The 21,693-nt window shown below is 36.8% G+C and overlaps 1 protein-coding gene across 3 annotated transcripts in view; it reads left to right on the top strand.

The window, feature by feature from the left end:
• Positions 1-21,474, top strand: part of PTPN4 (protein tyrosine phosphatase non-receptor type 4) — a 182,099-nt gene extending 160,625 nt beyond the window's left edge. For all 3 annotated transcript variants that reach the window (XM_059912035.1, XM_059912036.1, XM_059912039.1), the window contains 5 exons: positions 1,447-1,593; positions 3,086-3,214; positions 5,834-5,982; positions 7,162-7,297; positions 13,340-21,474. In XM_059912035.1, the coding sequence (XP_059768018.1) occupies positions 1,447-1,593; positions 3,086-3,214; positions 5,834-5,982; positions 7,162-7,297; positions 13,340-13,426 (648 nt within the window). In that variant the 3' untranslated portion in view covers positions 13,427-21,474. The remainder of the gene's footprint in view (positions 1-1,446; positions 1,594-3,085; positions 3,215-5,833; positions 5,983-7,161; positions 7,298-13,339) is intronic.
• The last annotated feature ends 219 nt before the right edge of the window (positions 21,475-21,693 follow it).

The following is a 21,693-nucleotide window of genomic DNA, read 5'->3' as shown; positions in this document are numbered from 1 at the left end:
TACTGAGCCTGCGCTCTAGAGTCCGTGAGCCACAGCTGCTGAGCCCGCGCACCTAGAGCCTGTGCTCTGCAACAAGAGAAGCCACCGCAATGAGAAGCCCGCACACTGCACCGAAGAGTAGCTCCCGCTCGCCGTGACTAAAGAAAGCCCGCGCGCAGCAACAAAGACCCAATGCAGCCAAAAATAAAATTAATTAATTAATTAATTAAAACACACATGCACTTTGATCCAATGTTCTCATTTCTTCCTGTTGCCTATACAAATATATTTCTTCCTGTGTGCAAAAATGTTAGGTCTACAAATTATTCAGTGTAGCCTTGGTTATGATAGCAGATTAATTGGCCGCAATGTTACATGAATTTATGATATGTTTGTACAGTAGAGCCATTACACAGTATGAAATTTTATGTACTAATCTGACATGATTTTAAAGGTAAAGTAGAAAAAAGAGAAACGACGCAGAACAACATTATATGCTACCATTTATATTTTACAGAAAAAAAGGAAGGTAGATTTGTGTGTAGTGTGTAGAATATCTTCAAAAGGATAGGATAGGAGCTAGGAAAAAGGATTGCCCTCCTGAGTGTAAACTGGAGGCTGGGATGGGAAGGAGACTTCTTTCCTCACCCTTTGGTATCCTTCCAGTTGCCATGTACACGTCACCTTTTCTTTTTTTTAATTCTATCTTAAAAATACAATATGATGGTTCATCTTCTCCAAATACTTACAGTCTTACTTTCTGAAAATAATGAACTTAAAATATTTTTCCAATCTTTTCATGTTACATATATTACATATATAATTATGTGCATATTACATAATATTTATACATCAATCACATTATACACATATACACATATATAATATGAAAAATCTAAACTAAAGCCAATGGCAGAATTTTTGCTCCTCACAAAATTTACTAATCAGCTGGTTAGAGACAGTTCTTTTTCTTTTCCGTTATAATTTATTACAAGATATCGAATATAGTTCCCTGTGCTATACAGTAGGTCCTTGGTTTTTTATGTATTTTATATATAGTGGTGTGTATATGTTGATCCCAAACTCCTAATTTATCCCCTGCCTTTCCCCTTTGGTAACCATAAGTTTGTTTTCTATGTACAGGCAAACATTTTTTATTTCTATATCAATTCTCTGCCTCTGAAACAGGATTCTCTGTAAAGCTGCGCTTAAAAAAACCAAAAGAGCGCTTTGGAAAATACTTAAATTCGTGTTTCCACTAATTGAAAGATAAATATGTATAACTACTGCACATTGCCAAGAAATTTCTGCTACAAGTAAAATAAATTGTTGATAAAGATTTGTTTTACTCACTTTGCAATTTATTGAGATTAGTTGTATTCAGTTATCATTCAGTAGATGATTTTCATGTGTTTGATCCTAGTAAAAAGTAATAATGCGAACGATTTTGTTTTTGTGTCCTTTCAGATGGAAATTCCTTCCTCTAGAATAATAAATCAGTACATCGCTTGCCAAGGGCCGTTGCCACACACCTGTGCGGACTTCTGGCAGATGGCCTGGGAACAAGGCTGCTCCACGGTTGTGATGCTGACCACGCAGGCCGAGCGTGGCAGAGTAAGTCACGCGGCCCAAGGCTCTTCTAGGCCGCACCGCGCTCTCAGTCAGGAGAGCCACGTCGTGTGGCCTCTCTGTCACCTTGAAACGTCCTTTCTTACGGGGTCGTGATTAAAATCATCACGGATAAGCGCTTAACTGTGACTGACACATAATAAGTGTGGTATAATAAATGTGATTGATGTAAGTGTTAGCCATTATTATTTAAATGGACTAATATATACTTGATAAGGGATTTGTATCCAGAATATATAAAGAATTCATACAGCTTAACCATAAAATAACAAATACCCCGTTTAAAAATGGCCAAAGGATCTGAATAGATGATTCTGCAAAGAAGATATTCAAATGGCCAATAAGGTCACGAAAAGATGCTCAGCATCATTAGTCATCAGGGAAATGCGAATCAAAGCCACCACGCGATACTACGTCCTATCTAGTAGGGTGGCCAAAGTAAAGATGACAGAAAATAACCCGTGTTGGTGATGATGTGGTGACAGTGGAACCTCCTGTACCGCTGGCGGGTTTGTGAAGTGGTGCAGCTGCCTTGGAAGACAGCCTGTCAGCTCTTCAAGAGGCTAAACGTAGAGTGACTGTAACTCAGCAGTGTCACTCCTAGGAATACCCGAGAGAATTAAATCCACGTCCACACAAAAACTGGTGCACAAATGTTCACAGCTGCATTATTTTTAATAGCCCCAAAGTGGGAGAAAACCCAGATTTACCAGATAAAATGTGGTATATTCATACAGTTGAATATTATTTGGCAATAAAAAGGTATGAAAAAGTGATACATGCTGCAACATGGATGAACCTAGAAAACATTGTGCTAAGTGAACAAAGCAGTCACCAAAGACCGCGTGTTTTATGATTCTATTATATGTGATGTCCAAAGTAGGCCATAGGGGACAGAAAGTAGATTATTGGTCACCCAGGCCTGGCATAGAGGGAGGAAAGGGGGCCAGAGGGACGCACAGGGATTACTAAAGGCTGTGGGTCTTCCTTTGGGGGTGATGAAAATGTTCTAAAAGTGATTGTGGTAATGGTTACACAGCTCTGTGAGTATACTAAAAACAATTGAATAGTGTATGTTAAATGGGTAAATTGAATGGTATATGAATTGTATTTCATGAAAACTTTTTTTTTATCCTAATTATGAAAATAAATGGATTGCATTTGGCATTTTAGTTGAAGATTCTTTCTCATTGTTAACTTAAATCTAAATTAGTGTAATGGTAAAACAATGGGTGGAAGCTTGTTGTAAACAGGATATTTGCAGTCTCAAAATATATCCAAACAGACTATTATTACAAAGAGAAAAAGTGACCAAGAAAAAAATGATACTAATTGGTAGATCTAGGTGAAGGGTGTATGAGAGTTCATTAAATTATTCTTGTCACTTTTCTGTAAGTTTGCAAGTTCTTAAAAATTAAAACATTTTTAAAATTGGAGAACCTGAATTATGTATGTTTCTAAAATCTATTGATACCAGGTTAAGTGTCACCAGTATTGGCCGGAACCCACAGGAAGTTCATCCTATGGGTGCTACCAAGTCACCTGCCACTCGGAAGAAGGAAACACTGCATATGTCTTCAGGAAGATGACACTGTTTAACCAGGAGGTACGAAGGCAGGGGGTCTGTTGTTAGGGCTGTTTTGTTTAAGGTGGAGGCTTTGACAGGTGAAAATGTTTTCAGTCTGAGTCCTAGTTACTAGAAATATTAAAAAATTGCTGAGCTATTTGCTTCAGTGGGATACTTCGGAATCTTATGAAGTGTATCCTCCTACTATACTATTTCCAATTTCTGTAGGTAAATACGAATGATCAGTGAAAACATAGTCTAGTAAATAATACTGATTACTATTAATATTGTACTCTTCCTATTCATAAAAATTATACCAGGGGTGTTGGCTATAGATTTCTTCCTCCACGTAATATCGGTAAGGTATTGGAGTCCATCTGTAGAAATGGAAAGAACAATTGAAAGCTATCAAATTATTCCCCTTTTTTAAGAGTGGAAGAGAGCAGTTTCACAGTCTTCCCAGTATTAAGGAGGAAGAAGATTGTAGGCAGGACCTTCTGACCTCAGACAGATTATAGCTTTCAAATTGTTAGTTTTTCTTACTGCTGCCTGGGTCACTCCGCGTGGCTTCCAGAACAAAGCCAGAGTGGAAACCGACGCGGAAGCGACGGCTCAGTAACCCAGCTGGGAGACGTGTGGAGGGCAGCGTGCGCCTGTCCTGTTGTCCTGTTGGGCTGCCAGAGCCTGGACCAGCCACCTTGGGCGGAGGGGCAGTAGGGGCTTTGGGGGCTGAAGGCAGAAAGAAGCGATGCTAGAGAAGAGCAGACGGCACGGCGTCCACGGCCAGGCCTTTGGAGACGAGACCACGCCCCCCGGCCCCGCACAGGCCGCTGCCATCGCCGCGCCCCTCCGCGAGGGTGGGACAGGGCCTTACTGACCACAGGGGGAGGAGCGCCACGTTGTGCGGAAGGATTCTGGCACTGGATAAAGCTAAAGTTACAAGAAAATAAAGTTTTCAAAATCTTAAGGGCTAGAGATAGGAGGATGAATTTGGGGTTTGGGCGTGTACACTGTATAGCTCGTGGGTGTATGACGAGGCAAGCCAGTAAGCTGGTTCTTCGCTTTCCTAAATAGGCATGACAGATGAGCTTGTAGAGGGTTGCGTCAGGTGATATGTGTATCCCATCGTTCTCCACCGGCAGACTATCCGTGGCAGTTGTATATATTTTAGTGGCTTTTCTTTGCAACGCTGAGTACCTCAGAACTATGCTAAGACACAAATTAGTTTCTAACGTTGGAGCCAATTATAATTGGGAAAATTAACTTGCTACCATCAATACGTAGGTAGATAGATGAATAGACAGATAAATGCTACCCCAAAACTTAATAAAGTATGATTCTACCTTACCCATTCTTGTAGATTATTGGTACCGTTAAGTTCTTTTGTTAACAATAATAGTCAAAGGTAATCTGTGCTAGATACCTTCAATTCATCTGAAAAATTAGTTATCAAATTAAACTGAGGTCTCTTTGGGAATTCTTCTCTCTTAATTACCTTTCCATCTAACGTAAATGATAGTAACCAGATTTCATAGTGTTGAATGACTATAGCTACCAAGTATTGAGCATATGATTCCAAACAGCTGTGATTGGGTGCTTTGCAGGTCCTCTCACTGAATCCTTTTAACATAAGACTATCCCTCTGAGATGTAGATGTCATTTCATTTTTCAGTTGGAGAAAGTAAGGCTTCTGAATTAGCATCTTAACCGGCAAAGTTGACGTTTGAGCCAAGATGTATAAATTCAGTACCTTACTTTCTTCATTATACCAACTTTTGGCTCCCCAAAGAGAATTAAGTCCTGATTGATTTTGTGTTTTTATGCTCTCCAGTTTTTAACCTACATTTATTTTGAGATTTTATTTTTCCTGATTTCCATAATTTCACTTGCATTTATCAATAAGTATTAGCCCAACTTTGTTCATTAAAAAAAAATGTTTTTTTTTTACCTTACCTTTTTTGCTCACCTAACGATTCTTTAGTTTTCTTTTAAACATTTCTCTGGGATCTTAATCTGTTTTTGCCTGTTTACTTGATTATCATCCTAAAAATACAAATACAGAAATTGAGTTGTAAGAAGAGTAATAATCCAAGTGACTCATACTTAAATGGGTACAGCTGTTTCTGTAAAATGGTTTCTTTCCTTTTCCTTGAACTTTTGGGTTTTATTGAGTTTATACATTACTTTTTTGGCGGGGGGAATGAGAGTGGTTTCTTTTGCTTTTCTTTTGGTTTTTTAAAAAAATATATGTATTTATTTATTTTTGGCTGCATTGGGTCTTCGTTGCTGTGCGCGGGCTTTTTCTAGGTGCAGCAAGGAGGGGCTACTCTTCATTGCGGTGCACGGGCTTCTCATTGCAGTGGCTTCTCTTGTTGCAGAGCACGGGCTCTAGGCGCACGGGCTTCAGTAGTTGTGGCTCGCGGGCTCTAGAGCGCAGGCTCAGTAGTCGTGGCGCACAGGCTTAGTTGCTCCGCGGCATGTGGGATCTTCCCGGACCAGGGGTCGAGCCCGTGTCCCCTGCCTTGGCAGGCAGATTCTTAACCACTGCGCTACCAGGGAAGTCTATTGCTTTTCTCCTAAAGTTAAAATGACATGAATATTTGCTTATATTTTAAGGATTATTTCTAAGTCAGGTGCATAATTTTTCATTATACGTAGAAAAATGAGAGTCGGCAACTCACTCAGATCCAGTATATAGCCTGGCCCGACCATGGGGTCCCTGACGATTCAAGCGACTTTCTGGATTTTGTTTGCCATGTACGAAATAAGAGGGCCGGCAAGGAAGAACCTGTTGTTGTTCATTGCAGGTATTTTATTTTCTGTCTATTATGATTTAAGTAACTGACTAGATGTGTCATTTTTAAAAGGAAATACGTATTATATTTTGTCCTTCAGTTATGGTTGTCACTCTGATAGAACTCGAAGCTAGGCTCTGAAGGTAGAAGGCAAAGGGTATGTTTTAACAGATGATTGACAGAAATTTTATCATAAGAAGTAAGAATAATACTTACCGCGCTGATTCTTAGCAGTTTGTCTTCTTCATAGTTATGTCTTAAAGTTAATGGTATCATAGATTTGATGAAATACAGCATTGCAGGAGCTAGGTTGCATCCTGAGGTTTGGATTTCCCGCTCCTGGCCCCTCCTAGGACGTTTGGTGAACATCTCACCTCCTTGGAGTGGCGCTGCCCAGCCCTCTCAGGAGGGACCACTTCCAAGAGCTCTGGTGAGCGGTGGCTCACACCCTCCTTCCTTTCACACTGAGCCCTTCTGCCCTCAAGGGACCGGATGCAATGCTCCAGCCTTGCAGAGATTAGGAGCCAGAAGTTATTTTCTCCTTATCCAAGTGGTTTATTCAGAGGATGTATTAAGATATCTCTTTATCCTTAAACTTTCCAGCACTTTTTAAGAGCAAACTTTCAAATCATCAGAACAGATTGTAGACCAAATATTGGAGAGGCAAAATGGCAGGAATGGTGGACACGTTTGGCTATTTCATATCCTTAGTTCCCAAGAGCTACTTTATCCACATTCACAGAGTACTTCACAAAGTTGTTCTTAACTATCTCAATGGTGAAGTTTAATGAAAATTAAATTTGGTTTTAAAAATTGATTTTTGAGTGTGTAAAATAGTTGTCTTTTGTACATTTGTTAATGATTTATTATTGTAATTCTCTTATTTTGCATTTTAAAGCTGTTTCTCCAATAAGCTTCTATACCTTGTTCAGATTTTAAAAACTGAAATGTAACTTTTAAATTGTATATTTGCAACTAACAGTGGGGGAGGGGTGGTAACAAACCATTTAATCTGTATTAAGTGACTTTTTTTTTTTTGGTTTTCAAAATAGTTTCCAGTTGGCTTGCTACTTTTGTTAATATAAAACATTAAAATCAAATTGTTCTTCTACTGTAATATGATTCAGTACAAAAGGCACAAGAAGTGTAACAGAATTGTATCAGACCTTGCCCCATATTTGTCTTTTTTAGTGCTGGGATTGGAAGAACCGGGGTTCTTATTACCATGGAAACAGCCATGTGTCTCATTGAATGCAATCAGCCAGTTTATCCACTAGATATTGTGAGAACAATGAGAGATCAACGAGCCATGATGATCCAAACTCCTGTAAGTACCACATACCTCATGTATGGGTGTGTATTCTCAACGTGATGCTTTTTGTTATCAGTATATATTTCAAACCATACTTTTCTCTTTTTAATTCTCTGCCAGGAGCTAATAACCCTAGCACAAGGGCCAGCAAATACTGCCAATGAGCCAAACTCGCCACTTGTGTTTATAAATAAAGTTTTATTGGAAACAGCCACAGTCATTTGTTTACGTGTTGTCTATGGCTGCTTTCACATTACAGTAGCAGAGTTGAGAAGTGGCAGCAGGCACCATGTGATTGCAAAAACGAAAATATTTGCTATCTGGTCTTTTACAGAAAACGTTTGCCAACACCACCCTATCATGCTAGTTCTGGACTGCCTAAACAGGTGCAGAGGAGGAATGTGCCCTGGGTTACTTAGTCAAATGGAGTGCTGAGAACGATAGTGTTCCTAGACTGGAGAATCTTGATAGACCTGTTTTCAGTGAAACAGCTGTGGGGAAATTGCCTTTCTTTTTTACATAAGAGCTTAAATTGCAACAACAAAAATCATGGACATTAAGCTACTAACTTACTATATTCTATACTGACTCTGAATTATGTTCCAAGAATCAAAAGAGGAATCATGGAATTTTAGAGTTAACACTAAGATTATTTATTATATTAAGCCATTGTGAAATGTTAGCACTGTTGGTGGCGTTAAGGTTACTGAAGTGAACTGACCTGTGTGATAAGTGCCTGTCATTTTTTTAGCTTTTAATTATGGAAAATTTCAAACATACACAAAAGCAGACAATATAACGAACACTGTGTTGCATACTCAGCCCCAACACTGGCCGTGGCATTTCCTTCATACTGCCACCTGTTCTCCCCATATTTGAAGCAAACCCTACACATCGTATTGTTTTGTCCATACATATGTTAGTGTGCCGCTCTAAAAGATAAGGAGTGTTTTTTTCTTCTAAACAAAACCACAAGACCGTTATCACACCAAAGTATAATTAACAATAATTCCCTAATATTAGCAATAGCCAGTATTCAAATTTCCAGTTGTCTCATATAAATCATGTCTTTTTAAACTTTAGAACAGCTTTATATAATTCACATGCCATAAAATTCACCCTTTTTAACAAGTGTACATTTCACTGTTTTCTTTTATATCACGGAGTTTGGCAACCATCATTGCTATCTAATTTTAGCACATTTTCATCACCCCAAAGAAGACACCCTGTACCCATTTTTCCCTGTTACCTTCCCCAAGCTTCCCCCAACCTAGCCATAGGCAACCATTAATCTACTTTCTGTCTCTGTAGGTTTGCCTATTCTGACCTTTCATGTGAATGGAATCATATAATTTGATCTTTCATAAATAATTGGCTTCTTTTAATTAGCATAATATTAAAAGGTATATACATTCTGTAGCATATATCAGTACTTCATTCCTTATTCATTGAATAGATACACATTCATCTGTTGATGGAAATTTAGATTGTTTCCACTTTTTGACTCTTATGAATAATAATGCCATAAGCATTTGTGTATATGTTTTTGTTTGGAAATGTTTTCATTTCTCTTGGGTATATACCCAGGAGTGGAATTGCTGGGTCATATGGTAACTCTGTTTAACCTTTTGAGGAACCATCAGACTGTTTTCCTAAGCAGCTGCGCCATTTTGCAGTCCCCTGGCAGTGTGTGAGGGTTCCATTTTCTCCACATCATTCTCATCACTTGTCATTATCTTTCTTTTATTTTAGCCTTCCTAATGAATATAAAGTGGTATCTTGTGGTATATAAAGTGGTATCTTGTGGTTTTGATTTGCATTTCCATAATAACTAATGATATCAAGCATCTTTTCATGTGGCCATTTATTTGTATACCTTCTTTCGAGAACTGTCCAAATCTTTTGCCTGTTTTTCAATTTGTTTTTTCGTTTTATTGTTGAATTGTAAGAGTTCTTTATATTTTCTAAAAACAAGTCTCTTATAGTTCTATGGTTTGCAAATGTTTTCGTTTATGCTATTCTTTCACTTTCTTGATTATGTCATTTGAAGCACAAAAGTTTTTAATTTTGATTACATCCAGTTTTGTTTGTTTTGTTTTTAATCACATACACTTTTGGTGTCATAGCTAAGAAATCATTGCCTAACTTAAGGTCACAAAGATTTATTCCTGTTTTTCCTTCCAAGAGTTTTATAGTTTAGCTGTCACATTTAAATGTCAGATCCATTTTGAGTTCATATCTGCACGTGGTGGGAGGTAGGAGTCTACCTTCATTCTTCTGCATGTGTATCTCCAGTTGTCTCAGCCCCATTTGTTGAAAAGACTGTTCTTTCCCCATGAATTGTCTCTGGGTCCCTTGACCGCAAATGTAAAGGTTTATTTCTGGACTTTCAGTTGTATTCCATTGATTTATATGTCTGTTCTTATACCACACTGTATTGATTACTATAAATTTGTAATAAAATTTGAAGTCAGGAAATCTGTATCTTGCAACTCTGTTCTTCTTTTTCAAGATTGTTTTGGCTACTCTGAGTCCCTTGCATTTCCATATGAATTTTAGAATCAGTTTGTCCTCTCTGCAAAAAAAGCAAGACAGGGATTGCATTAAATCTATAGATCATTTTGGGGAGTGTTGCCATCTTAATGATATTCCATCTTCAAAAGCATGAACACAAAATGTCTTTCCATTTATTTATGTCTTCATTAATTTCTTTCAACAGTGTTTTGTATTGCACAGTCTTAGCATTCTTTTGTTAAATGTATTCTTAAGTTTTTTTTAGTCTTTTTGGTCCTATTGTAAGTGGACTTGTTTTCTTGATTACATTTTAGGACTATTCGTTGCTTGGATATAGAAATAAAACTGATTTTGCATATTGATCATGTATCCTGCAATCTTGCTAAAGTCATTTATTAACTCTAATAATTTTCTGTATGCATGAAAGTAGATTCCTTAGGATTCTTTATATATAGATCATGTCATTTGCAAATAGAGATAGTTTACTTCTTCCTTTCCAGTATAGATGCCTTGGTTTTCTTTTCACCTTTTCTGGCCCTGGCCAGAATCTCCAGTATAGTGTTAAAAAGAAATGGTGAAATCAGACATCCTTGTCTTGTTCCTGGTCTTAAGGGACAGTTTTCTGTTTTTCACCACTAAGTACTAATAAGGTTAGCATGGATTTTTCATTAATGCCCTTTATCAAGTTGAGAAAGTTCCCTCCCTTACTAGTTTGTTGAGTGTTCTCATGATGAAAGGGTGTTCAGTTTTGTCAAGTGCTTTTTCTGTATCTACTGAGATGATTATGTAGTTTGTGTCTTTTATTTTATTAACATAATGTATTAGATTGATTGATTTTGGGGTGTTAAACTAACCTTGCATTCCTGAGATAACTCTTACTTAGACATGGTGTTTAATTCTTTTTATATGTTGCTTGATTTGATTTGCTAGTATTTTCTTGAGGTTTCTATATCTATATCCACACATAATAGATTTTTTACTTTTAATTGTAGTAAAATACAAAACGTAAAATTTACCATCTTGACCGTTTTTAAGTGTACAGTTCAGTAGTATTAAGTATATTCACACTGTTGTATAACCAACCTGTAGAACTTTTTCATCTTGCAAAACTAAAACTCTATAGCCATTAAATCCATTTTTCTCTCCCCCAGCCCCCAGCACCCACCATTCTATTTTCTGTTGCTGTGAATTTGACTGCTCCAGATACATCATAAAAGTGGAATCACACAGTTTTTGTGTTTTGTGACTGTCTTATTTCACTGAGCATAATGTCCTCAAGAGTCACCCATGTTGTAGAATGTGTCAGAATTTCCTTTCTTTTTAAGGCTGAAAAAAATACTTCCTTGTGTGTATATACCACATTTTGCTTATCCTTTCATCTGTTGATGGACATTTGGTTTATTCCCACATTTAGGTTATTGTTGAATAATGTTGCTGTGAACATGGATGTATAAATACCTCTTTTAGACAGTGCTTTCAATCTTTTCAGATACATATCCGCAAGTCAGATTGCTGGATCATATCATACGTAATGAGTTTTTGTTTCTGTTCTCACAGTTTGTGTAACGTCAGGATTCGAATATGGCCCACACATTTTGATTGGTCTGTGTGTCTCCTAAACCTCTTTTAATCTGTGTCTTCCTCCTATGTCTCTCTTCTTCTTGCAATTTATTCGATGAACAGAACAGGTGGTTTGTGCTACTTGTTCTCCCATAGTCTGGATTTTGCTGATTGTGTTCCCAAGATGGTGTTCTCTGTCTTTTCCAGAACTGGTAAATGGATCTGTAGGTTGCAGCAGCTTCCTTCAGGGGGTACATGATGTCTGTGTCTTCCTTTTTGTGATGTTAGCAGCTTTGGGTGATCAACGTCTGCATCATTAATTCATTGGGCTTGCAAAATGACGATATTCTATCATTCCTTTTTTATTTATTAGTTGGAATACTTTTTTAAAGAGAAACTTCTCATCTGCTGTTTGGTTAACCAGTGGTACAGTCTGTATAGGAAAGACAAAATAAACACTTGATGCTTTCCATTTATTTATAAGTTTTCAATATAATGAGTTGGTTCATTGGCCTCTCCAGGGTTGGTTTGTGCCCAGTTCCTTGGGGCCAGTTCTTGGAATTGTGGCAGCTTAGGTCATGGCTACAGCCTGGTCATCGCGTAGTTCACTCCTTCCACCTGGTGGGGGTTTCAGTATCTATAAGGCAGCTCGCAGGATCCTTGACTCTGCTTAATGACTATATTATTATTCAGTTGCCTTTGACTGTTTTCCTTTGTTTCTGTATTTTCTCATTTCTCTGATTAAACTTACTCTTTGGCTGAAATTTTTCCACAGACAGAAGGCAGGCTGAGGACATGGGGGGCATAGACCATAGGGCCCTGCTCTGTTTCAGGGCTTCCAATACAGACTCAGACCGCAGTGTTTTCACTTACCATTTTCTGCTTATATCTTTGTCCCTTTTCTTCTCTAACAAGAATGCTGGTTCTCTACAATACCAGAAATGAAAGACTTAGCATATCACAAGTCCTCATTTGTTTTATTCCACATTACCCAACAGCCGTCTCAGAATAACAAAACTAACACTACCAACAGTATCGTTACCAAAAAGAATTTTCAGTTCTTTTTGCTTTGGGATATATATTCTACAGAGATACATAGTTAAATTACTGTTTCAAAGTCCTTTGAAATAGCTCCTCTGTATGTGGTTATGCCATCAACTAGATACATACATTGATATGTTTTATATTTTCAATTTATAGAGGCTTTTAAAATTAATGTTTTAATTATGGAGTATCTTTACATGGTTCCAAAGTAAAATCTATAAAAGAAGGAAGTATATTGTCTATCTCTCTCCTTCACCCTGTTCACTCCTTTCCTTATAGGAAACCATTTTTTTATGATTTATCCTTCCCTTGCTTTTTTCTTAACATACATTTTGAGATAGTACATATTTGTATTCCCCCCCCCCCTTCTCTTATAAAGATAATATATTGTATGCACTTTTCTCTGCCTTGCTTTTTGTACTTAACAAAATATCCTGGAACCAGCCTGTAGCAGTCTGTAGACTTCTTTTCCTTTTCCCCCCGTTTCATAGCACCGCACTTTGAGGATGTACCAGATCACTCACCCAGTCCCTTACTGAGGACGATCTGAATTGTTTCTGCTTTTTTGTCATTATAAGTAATTCCACAGTGAATAGCCTCATTTCTGAATAAATATTTTAATTTCTTTTTCTAGTTTACCTTCTAGATAGATTCCTAGAAGTGGGATTGCTGGGTCAATAGGTAAATTAATGTAATTTTGTTAGGTGACGCCAATTGTCCGTGCATAGGGATTGTAGTATTTAACATTCCTACTAGCAACGTATGAGTGAGTTTTGCCGCCAAAATATGCTGTCAAACTTTTTTTGCCAGTCTCTTGGTGAAAAATGGTATCTGTGCAATTTTACTTTGTATTTCTTGTATAAGCAAGCCAAGTGAGATGTTTGTCTTTGTTTTCTAGTTTTTCTGATCAATTCTATTTTTTTATATTTTATTTTTCAGAGTCAATACAGATTTGTATGTGAAGCTATTTTGAAAGTTTATGAAGAAGGATTTGTTAAACCTTTAACGACATCATCAAATAAATAAGAAAGCAAAGGTCTGGGATATGTGTTGGAAAACTGCTTTCCATTATATTCACTGTGCCATAATACTGCTTGCAGGAAATGGCATCTAAACAGACAAAAAAAAAAAAAAAAAAAGAAGAACTAACAAAAACTGAAAACTTCAGCACTGTTGCACTTTATGTTTCAAAAAAGAGTCACTCTCTCAAAATCTGGAATTCATGTGTTTGAAGACTCTTTCACGCTTTGCTCCGAACAAATAGCGAATAACTGAGTATGTTCAGGGTAATTTACGGAATCTTGTGGTGGTGCCACGCAGTCCCCTTCTGGTAGAATTGCCACAAACAAGGCTCGGAATTCTCATCGTCTCTGTTGTACACCTGTATCTTGAAAGCAAAAAGAAGTCAACGTCAGGAGTCAGCTCTGGTGTTTCCCAGTGATTCCTGTTCTTGCTATACTGGTTACCAGATGTTACGTTTTAAAGGTTAGCAATATCATTCTCAGTATTAGCCGATACACTGCCTGTGGATGCAGCCCATCTCTCCCTGCACTTCCCCTTAGAGACCTGCTGTTTGGAAGAAGAAAGGTGGAATTTGCTTCTCCCAGGAAATGCTGCACATTGTCCGTTTACCAGCATCTTATAGAAAGTATAAATAAGATTCTACAAATTTTCTTGAATTTAATAATGTAACTTATATTTATCATAAGGTTGGCTTATTCCAAATCATGTGATTTCACATACTTGATGTAAAGGAATGCATGCATTGTGTCTTAACCCCTTAAGTGCCTTGAGACGTCTTTGTATGTCTAATGAAAAGGCACTCCTTTGACCCCACTAGGAGGTATGTATGTATATTGTACATTTACAGTTTTATGCATTTTGAATCAGTTCACATTTTTTAAAATAGCTTCTCGTATTGAGAGTTATGCAGTCAAAGAAGAGTAATGAAATTCTATTTCTTACTCAATTCCTGTATTTTGCCACAAGAAGCCAAGTTAATTTGTGTTCTACTGAGTGAACGCTCTGCTGCTATGGAATTATTCAAAACCTGCACATTCCTTTCCTGAGGGACAGGGGTTACAGTTCAGCAGCTGAAGTTAAAAGATGCTTTATTCTTCAAATTTCTTATTTATTTTATCCCTAACTTTAGAAATAGCATCTACTATACACATTAAAGTTACACATATGAATACTCTGAACTAAAGTTAGAGCAGCTAATTGTGACTTGTTTCTATCACTAAGTAAATGATCAGCATTCATTTCAGTTCTTACCAAGCTTTGTTCACACTGGTCTGTTGGTTGGGAGACCACAAACAAGGGATGAAACGTCATTGAGTGTTTCTAATTGTAATCCCTCAATAGCTGAAAGGAGGGCTTTCTTGTCATTTTTGTGTACAATTAAATTGCTCCAGTTTATATATACTTATTAAGTTATAAGCATGTTAATATGGAGAGTTTTGATTGTCCAGCCTGATGAAGGACCTGCTTCCCTTTAAGGATGTGTATATTCTCCTCTTCAGGTTTTTTAATTTTTAAGTCCTCAGAGAGATAGAACTTTGAAATTGCCCAATTTTAATATAAGTGGAAATTTTCTCAGCTATTGAAATGTTATATTACACAATTACTTTCTATGGATTATGGTTAAAATAGATTCACTTACTCTAGTGGTTTCTGAATATTTGTGTATAGTCTTGATAAAATTTACAGTTGAATGGTAGATATTTTGGAATGTCATTTAGTATGAGCGGGAGAATGTACATTTTAAAATCTTCAGTATAATCTAAATGATGTTATTTCAAATATTCAAAATCCATAATAGTAAATTTTAGGAAGTTAAGTCCTAAACATTAATAGCCAAGATACCAAATACATTATTGTATTAAAATATTTTACCTTTTTTTTAAAGAGAAAAGTAAGCATGACCTTTATGTCAAAGAGAAATTCTTGTATCTATTTCTGAATTTCACAGTCAAGACAGTGTAAGATAGTAAATAACTCCGTACAGTCTTTCTTGAACATTCCACTCGTTGCCAGCAGATAGATGTGATTCAGGCTGCTGTACGACATCATGGTAAGTTGAAAAGTGAAAGAATAAAATGTCAGGGATCTAAGAATTAATAACTGTTTTGGCAGTAGTTTTTCACCTGAATTAAAAAGAAAACCTATCCTAACTATATGGACAGAATATGACAACCATAGATAAAAAGATAAAGTTATATAGACATAAACAGATAAATGTCATGGTTGGCATGTTCTTTGATTTAGGGCTCTGTTTACACTTCTGAGAGTAGCTCTAATAATTTGTTGGCAGTGAGCACTTCTGCCTTTTTAAATCATTAATGACAGGCTTGTGGGATCTTAGTTTCCCGACAAAGGATCAAACCCTCGCCCCCTGCAGTGGAAGCGCCGAGTCCTAACCACTGGACGGCCAGGGAAGTCCCTGCCTGAGAATGTTTTTAATCTGTTCATCAATCTAAATAGGGTTCTAGGAATAATCCCAGCTTTCATACACCAAGTAGTTATAGATTCCACTCATATCAATGTAATAGTGTGTAACAAAGTGCCAGATTTCTTGTATCTAAACTACCCTCCCCCTCCAGCGGCCAGTTCTCCACCCCCCCCCCCCGCCCCCACCCTCCTGCAACACACACACACACACTCAAGAAATCAGTGCTGACTGTTATTCTCACAACTGGAAATAGGTATTGGTGAATCAAGGGGCTTTTGTAAATGCTAAGAAATGTTTGTAAAAACCTTTCCTCTCTGATTTAGGATGGTTTTACCAGGTTCATTTTAGGTCTTATACTGAACATCTGGTTTGTGTCAGCACTGTGTACATAGGTTGAGGAATATTTTGGAATAGACCGCATTCACAAGAGGCATACCTGGTAGTATTTGTTAACCCAGTGCATACATCCAAAACCAAGGCAGAGTAAATAGCATAAGCAACCCTTTCCTTTGTGCGGCCTGCCCAGCACAAGTGGGGGGCGTTGACCATGTTGGTTAAGAGTAAAGAGAAAATTTACAGATTAAAAACTGACTTCAAGTGTGTAAGCTATGTTAAGCCATTAAGACAGGTGCTTGAAGGTTTCAAGTGCTAATATATGCACGTAGAGATGCTTTTGTGTGATGATGGCATGTGTTGTTTCACAAAGGCTAATACTAACAAACAGGGGTAAAGGACTGTGGTACCTGTAGAGTTGTGTATAATCTGTTGGCAGGTCTGACCAGGTCTGACCAGGTATTGGAACAAAGGCCTCCCGTCTACACCACAAGTACTACAACCTGAGCGCTGAAAGAAACTTGAAAGATTTTATCCAGTCTCACCTTCTATTCTTATAGGCAGCGTATGTGAATATCATAAATTCTTGTGAAGTTTAGTCTGTTTCAGTTGAAGAGTTATACTCAGGCAGTGTTTTTACTTAATAACTTGATGACCTTAGAAGATGTCATTTAATTTAGAGAACAAGTAGGCTTTAAAAAGCAATCCTAATTAGGGTCCCAACTCTGCTTGTCATGCTTCCCTGATAAACAGTAGCTTCTGTCAAGTATTTAGGCTGATACACATGCAGTGTGAAAACATTCTGAAATGCAAATTAGAGGTCTAATTTTTAAAAGCACTTAAAACATAGAACTAAGATTTAGAATGTATGTCCACTTATAATTAAATAATTTATGTTCATAATGTGAACGTGCAGTAGAATTAAAGCATTACTTGTTTTATAATCTTATCGGGAAGGGAGAAGGAAACAAGAATTTTTAACAATGTTCTATTTAATATCCGTGTTTTGAATATTTAAAGGTATTCTGATGGTAAGATTGCCAAAGTAGTTTTGAATTCATAAAAATTATTTATGCCACAATAATGTGGGATATGTTTACACCTCTTTTATTTGTAGTAATTATTTTGTAGTTTAGGTGAATTTGCATTTAAGTCACTTACATTAAGGTAAATATTTGTTGAAACAAACATCTTTTAATAATAAGAGGAGAGAGAGAAATTATGCCACAGCTTTCTTGTATGTAAGCTGCCATACCAACAAAGCTTAACACAGCTTACTTCCCACGTTTGCTTCAGCTAGCCAACCACAATTTCTGCAACCATTTTTATTTTTTCTGGTGTTTCCTCTAAGTAAAATACCTATGTTTTTAAAACCCACTGGATTAATTTTATCAAATATCAGAATTACTGATCTGTTGGCAAAAGATTTATTGGGGTCTCTGTGATCACAACACAGCTTGTAGCAACTGTTTTATAAAGTTTTTAGAGAATTGTATAGCTCCAAAGGAATTTGTATAATAACAAAACTTATTTGAGGGCTAACTGCGAATAGATAATTTCAGCAATTTTATAGAGAGCCCATGAAATTAATCCCTAAATTGTACTTTTCTGGTTTAACTTACTTTACAAAATCTGCAACTATTTTCAACACAATGTTTTATTACACACAGACTTCATTTATTCTCAGCAGCAATTCCTACAATAAGCCTTTCAATGTTATCAAAAACAAGCCCTATTTCAGTGAGAAATTAGACATTTTATTTTTATAATCTGGGTGAAATTGTTGTGGGTAGACACCAAATAGTTATTTCTGTTTCCATATCTAAATTTGCTGCTACTTATTTGTATGTTTTTCTACTGCAGTTTACTGTTGATTTCTAAAGCTTCCTAGTCATTGTTACCTTTATTGTAGTAATCCAAGCTAAATGGGCAGCCAGAGGTGGAATCCACCGGGGTACCATCCATCAACATTGACTAGGTAGGGTTCAGCGCATAAATAAGTAAACCAATTTTTTTTTTAACTTACAAAGTGAAAGGTATTAGCAATATTGCAAGTTAAAGACTACAATTTTAGGAGGAGGTTCTAATGTTTAGCTTCCTGAAACCTTTTAAAATTTCCAATGCAGGAATGAAAATGTTTGAAAGCCTTGTAAATGCTCGTAGAAGTTTCAGTTAAACACTGTAGAATTTTCCTACCTATTGTTGTATAAATGATATAGAAAATATTTTTCTATGGACAAAAGACTGAAAATGTTAACTTCTTTTGCTTCATTGTTTAAAAAGGAAAAAATGATATTTGTATGTCTTTCATGCTGTAAAGAAATGAATGTATCTTTCAAATGTTATTAGAATTAAGACTTGATTCTAAGGATACTCTTTGTTTAAAAAAAAAGTTAGCAAGGGATTGAAAAGGAAAGGAAGAGTGTTTTCCACTTCATTATACAAAATGCAATTTTAGAAGAAAAATGTAATTTTCTTTATAAATAAGAGCAATCATTATTGAAGTATATTTCAATATTTCAAATACCTTCTTTTTCACTTTGCTTTGTGTTAACTTTAGAAGAGAAATTTTCAAAAAAATGTGTGCATACTGTTTTTAAGTGTAAAATAATTGAATTTTAGACTTCTGGAGTGTGTAGGGGTACATGTGTTTGAGGGTAAGCGTTCAGCTCCATGCGTTTACCGTGAAGGAAAGTTCTCAGGCTTTGTCACTGTGCCAGCCACAAATGAGGACAGCAGTCTGAGCGTGTGACTTCGGTGAAGCCAGAAAACCGTGCCTAAGTGTCACCACAGTAAATATGTGCAGAGGCCCTGACAAGTAAATAGTTTGCTTTCTGTTCTCAGTATCTTGGACAGGTAAGACCACTGAGCCCAACTCTGACGTGTAGCAGTGGTGTCTTATATGGTTAAGGGTTTATTAATTTAGCTGACAGAAGACGGAAAAAGTCCTACATTTTAAACCAACAGGCATAATTTGTTCAACAATTTCTTTGAAAGGTAGTATTTATTTTATTTTACTTTATTTTTTTTTTAAACCCCACATTTGTTTATTTATTTATTTTTGTTTGTGTTGGGTCCTCGTTTCTGTGCGAGGGCCCTCTCCAGTTGCGGCAAGCGGGGGCCACTCTTCATCGCGGTGCGCGGGCCTCTCACTGTCGCGGCCTCTCTTGTTGCGGAGCACAGGCTCCAGACGCGCAGGCTCAGTAGTTGTGGCTCACGGGCCTAGTTGCTCCGCGGCATGTGGGATCTTCCCAGACCAGGGCTCGAACCCGTGTCCCCCGCACCGGCAGGCAGACTCCCAACCACTGCGCCACCAGGGAAGCCCCGAAAGGTAGTATTTATTATTCATCACTCACTAAGCTTGGCTCAGTGGGGCCTTTGTTATGTTGACTCCTACTTCCATCCCTCCAACTTAAAAAAAATAATTATTAATCTCCCTTTACGGTAGAGTCTTTGTGAATAAGGTAATCTTTTTCCTTCATTGACTTTTGTTACAGTTGTTGAAGGATTAATATCAGGCCCCCTCAACCCTGAGAGTTTCCAAAATTTAGCAAATACTACTTCTGATAATCTTAACTAAAATGTCACATTGCTACATGAAGTTACCACCATGAAGCCATCAAGGAGACTCAGCCCTACTTACAATCTTAGACTGAAAGAGGTGCTGATTTGTGGTTTCACTGTAGTGACACTTGAACCCGTTTTACCTTTTATTGAAAGAAGCTTTTTCGTTTCTACTCCTGAATTGTAGTGTTCCATTTTTTTTTTTTGCCTTCCTGAGCAGGAAAATTTCAACCCAATTCTGGGAGTCTCTGGCACTCATCTTTTCCCACCCTTCAGTTAGTTGACAAGATTATTCATGCTTTCTTGTGTTCTGTAGAGTAGGTCAGATTTCAATGCTGAAATTGATTTCTTGAATTTCAAACAGCACTTTATTTCATGCTTACTACTGACTTAATTTATACATTTAAAGGTAAAATTTATCCCAGGAGTTTTGTAAATATGGAAAAATACAATGGATTAACATGTAGAACTCATTGGATTGGACCCAAGTTTAAATGCTTTACCATGATCTCTTGATCATTTGATATTTAAAAGGTAACTTGTGTGATTTTAGCTTTGCCACTTTTTTTGTAGTTTATTTAGCACAATAAAGGCTCTTGCTGGACTCTGAGTCCTCTCAGCTAGCTTCAGCCAAGTTGGGTTCACTATAATCATTCTGCTAGCTTCAGCCAAGTTGGGTTCACTATAATCATTCTGCTTTGCGTTTCTGTACATTACTTGAACACCTGGAAACCCATCTGTTTGGTTTTGAGTTGTATTAGGCGTTAAGTCAGTGCTTCACCACCAGTAACTTGAAGGGGGCAAAGTCCTGACACTTCGTATACATGTTGAGGGGCAGGATTTAAGAGACTAAAAGTTTACATGAAGCTGTTTTCGTTTTCTGTCATTAGAATATTTCTGCTTTTAGGCAAATAAAAGCTGTCCAGCCGGTGTTCCTGCAGCACCAGGGAGCTGCAGTTACAATCCATACGGTAACCTTTTCAAATAAGAAATGCTAGTCTTTATTTTCTACAGTGTAGGCTAGATTTTAGGACAGATAGTTTACTATACACTCATCAAGGATATTTTTAAGTAGTAGTTTTAAAAATATTTCTATGTAGAGGCTGTTTTAATTTGGGAATTTTTTTTTCTTGTAACAGGTGCTATATGTAAATATGAAGGGCAAAAAGTCATTTAGTTAAAAGTCTAGTTTATTTCCTAATTAAATTATGATTTTACATATTTGCTGCCGTTTCACGTTTGATTGTACTGAACTAAATGGAATTAGCCCCTTAATTTTTTAAATTCTCTTTCCCTGTTTCACAAAAATATCTCTTTCCATATGGTTTCCCATAGTTAGGAGACAGAGAAGCTTAGGGTTCACTTAAAATGTTTAAGCTTGAATTTGGTCAACACTGGATAATTTGAAATCATCACTATGCATTTGTCACTGCAGCTTACTGTGTGCTTGAAAGGCTTTGTGGATTTGTCTTAATTTCAGTGAAAAATTAGAATTCCTGCAATGAGTTTCATGTAAAAAAAACTATGAATACTAACAGCAAACAGGATAAAAATGTTGATTTGCATTAAAACTGTTTTAACCCTAAGAGCAGTTTATGTTATGTGAAATGCTATTATTATACATATTTTGTTGGCCATAATTCATTTTGATTGAGAACTAGTTGTTCAGGTTCAAACGTGAAAAAACTCTAGCTGTGACTTTAAATTGTTCAACTGCAAAATAAAGATGTGCTTTAGTAATTTAAGTATAGGAGTTTTGAAGATTATTTTATGGGAGTTTTTGTTGTTGGGCTTTTCAAACAATGGTTAGTTTTTTTCATCAGTGGGTGATTATAAGAGACTAGGAGAATGCTAAATGCAAAATTTATTTCTAGAATTACTCACACAGTGGCTGTGTTTGGGGGTGGGTGGGTCAGTCAGGAACTAAAAGGGATTTAGAAGATTA

Source organism: Balaenoptera ricei (genome assembly GCF_028023285.1).
Source record: "Balaenoptera ricei isolate mBalRic1 chromosome 7 unlocalized genomic scaffold, mBalRic1.hap2 SUPER_6_unloc_1, whole genome shotgun sequence".
NCBI classification, from domain to species: domain Eukaryota; kingdom Metazoa; phylum Chordata; class Mammalia; order Artiodactyla; family Balaenopteridae; genus Balaenoptera; species Balaenoptera ricei.
Note: the sequence above shows the minus strand (reverse complement) of the source record. Positions and strands in the feature narration are given on the sequence as shown.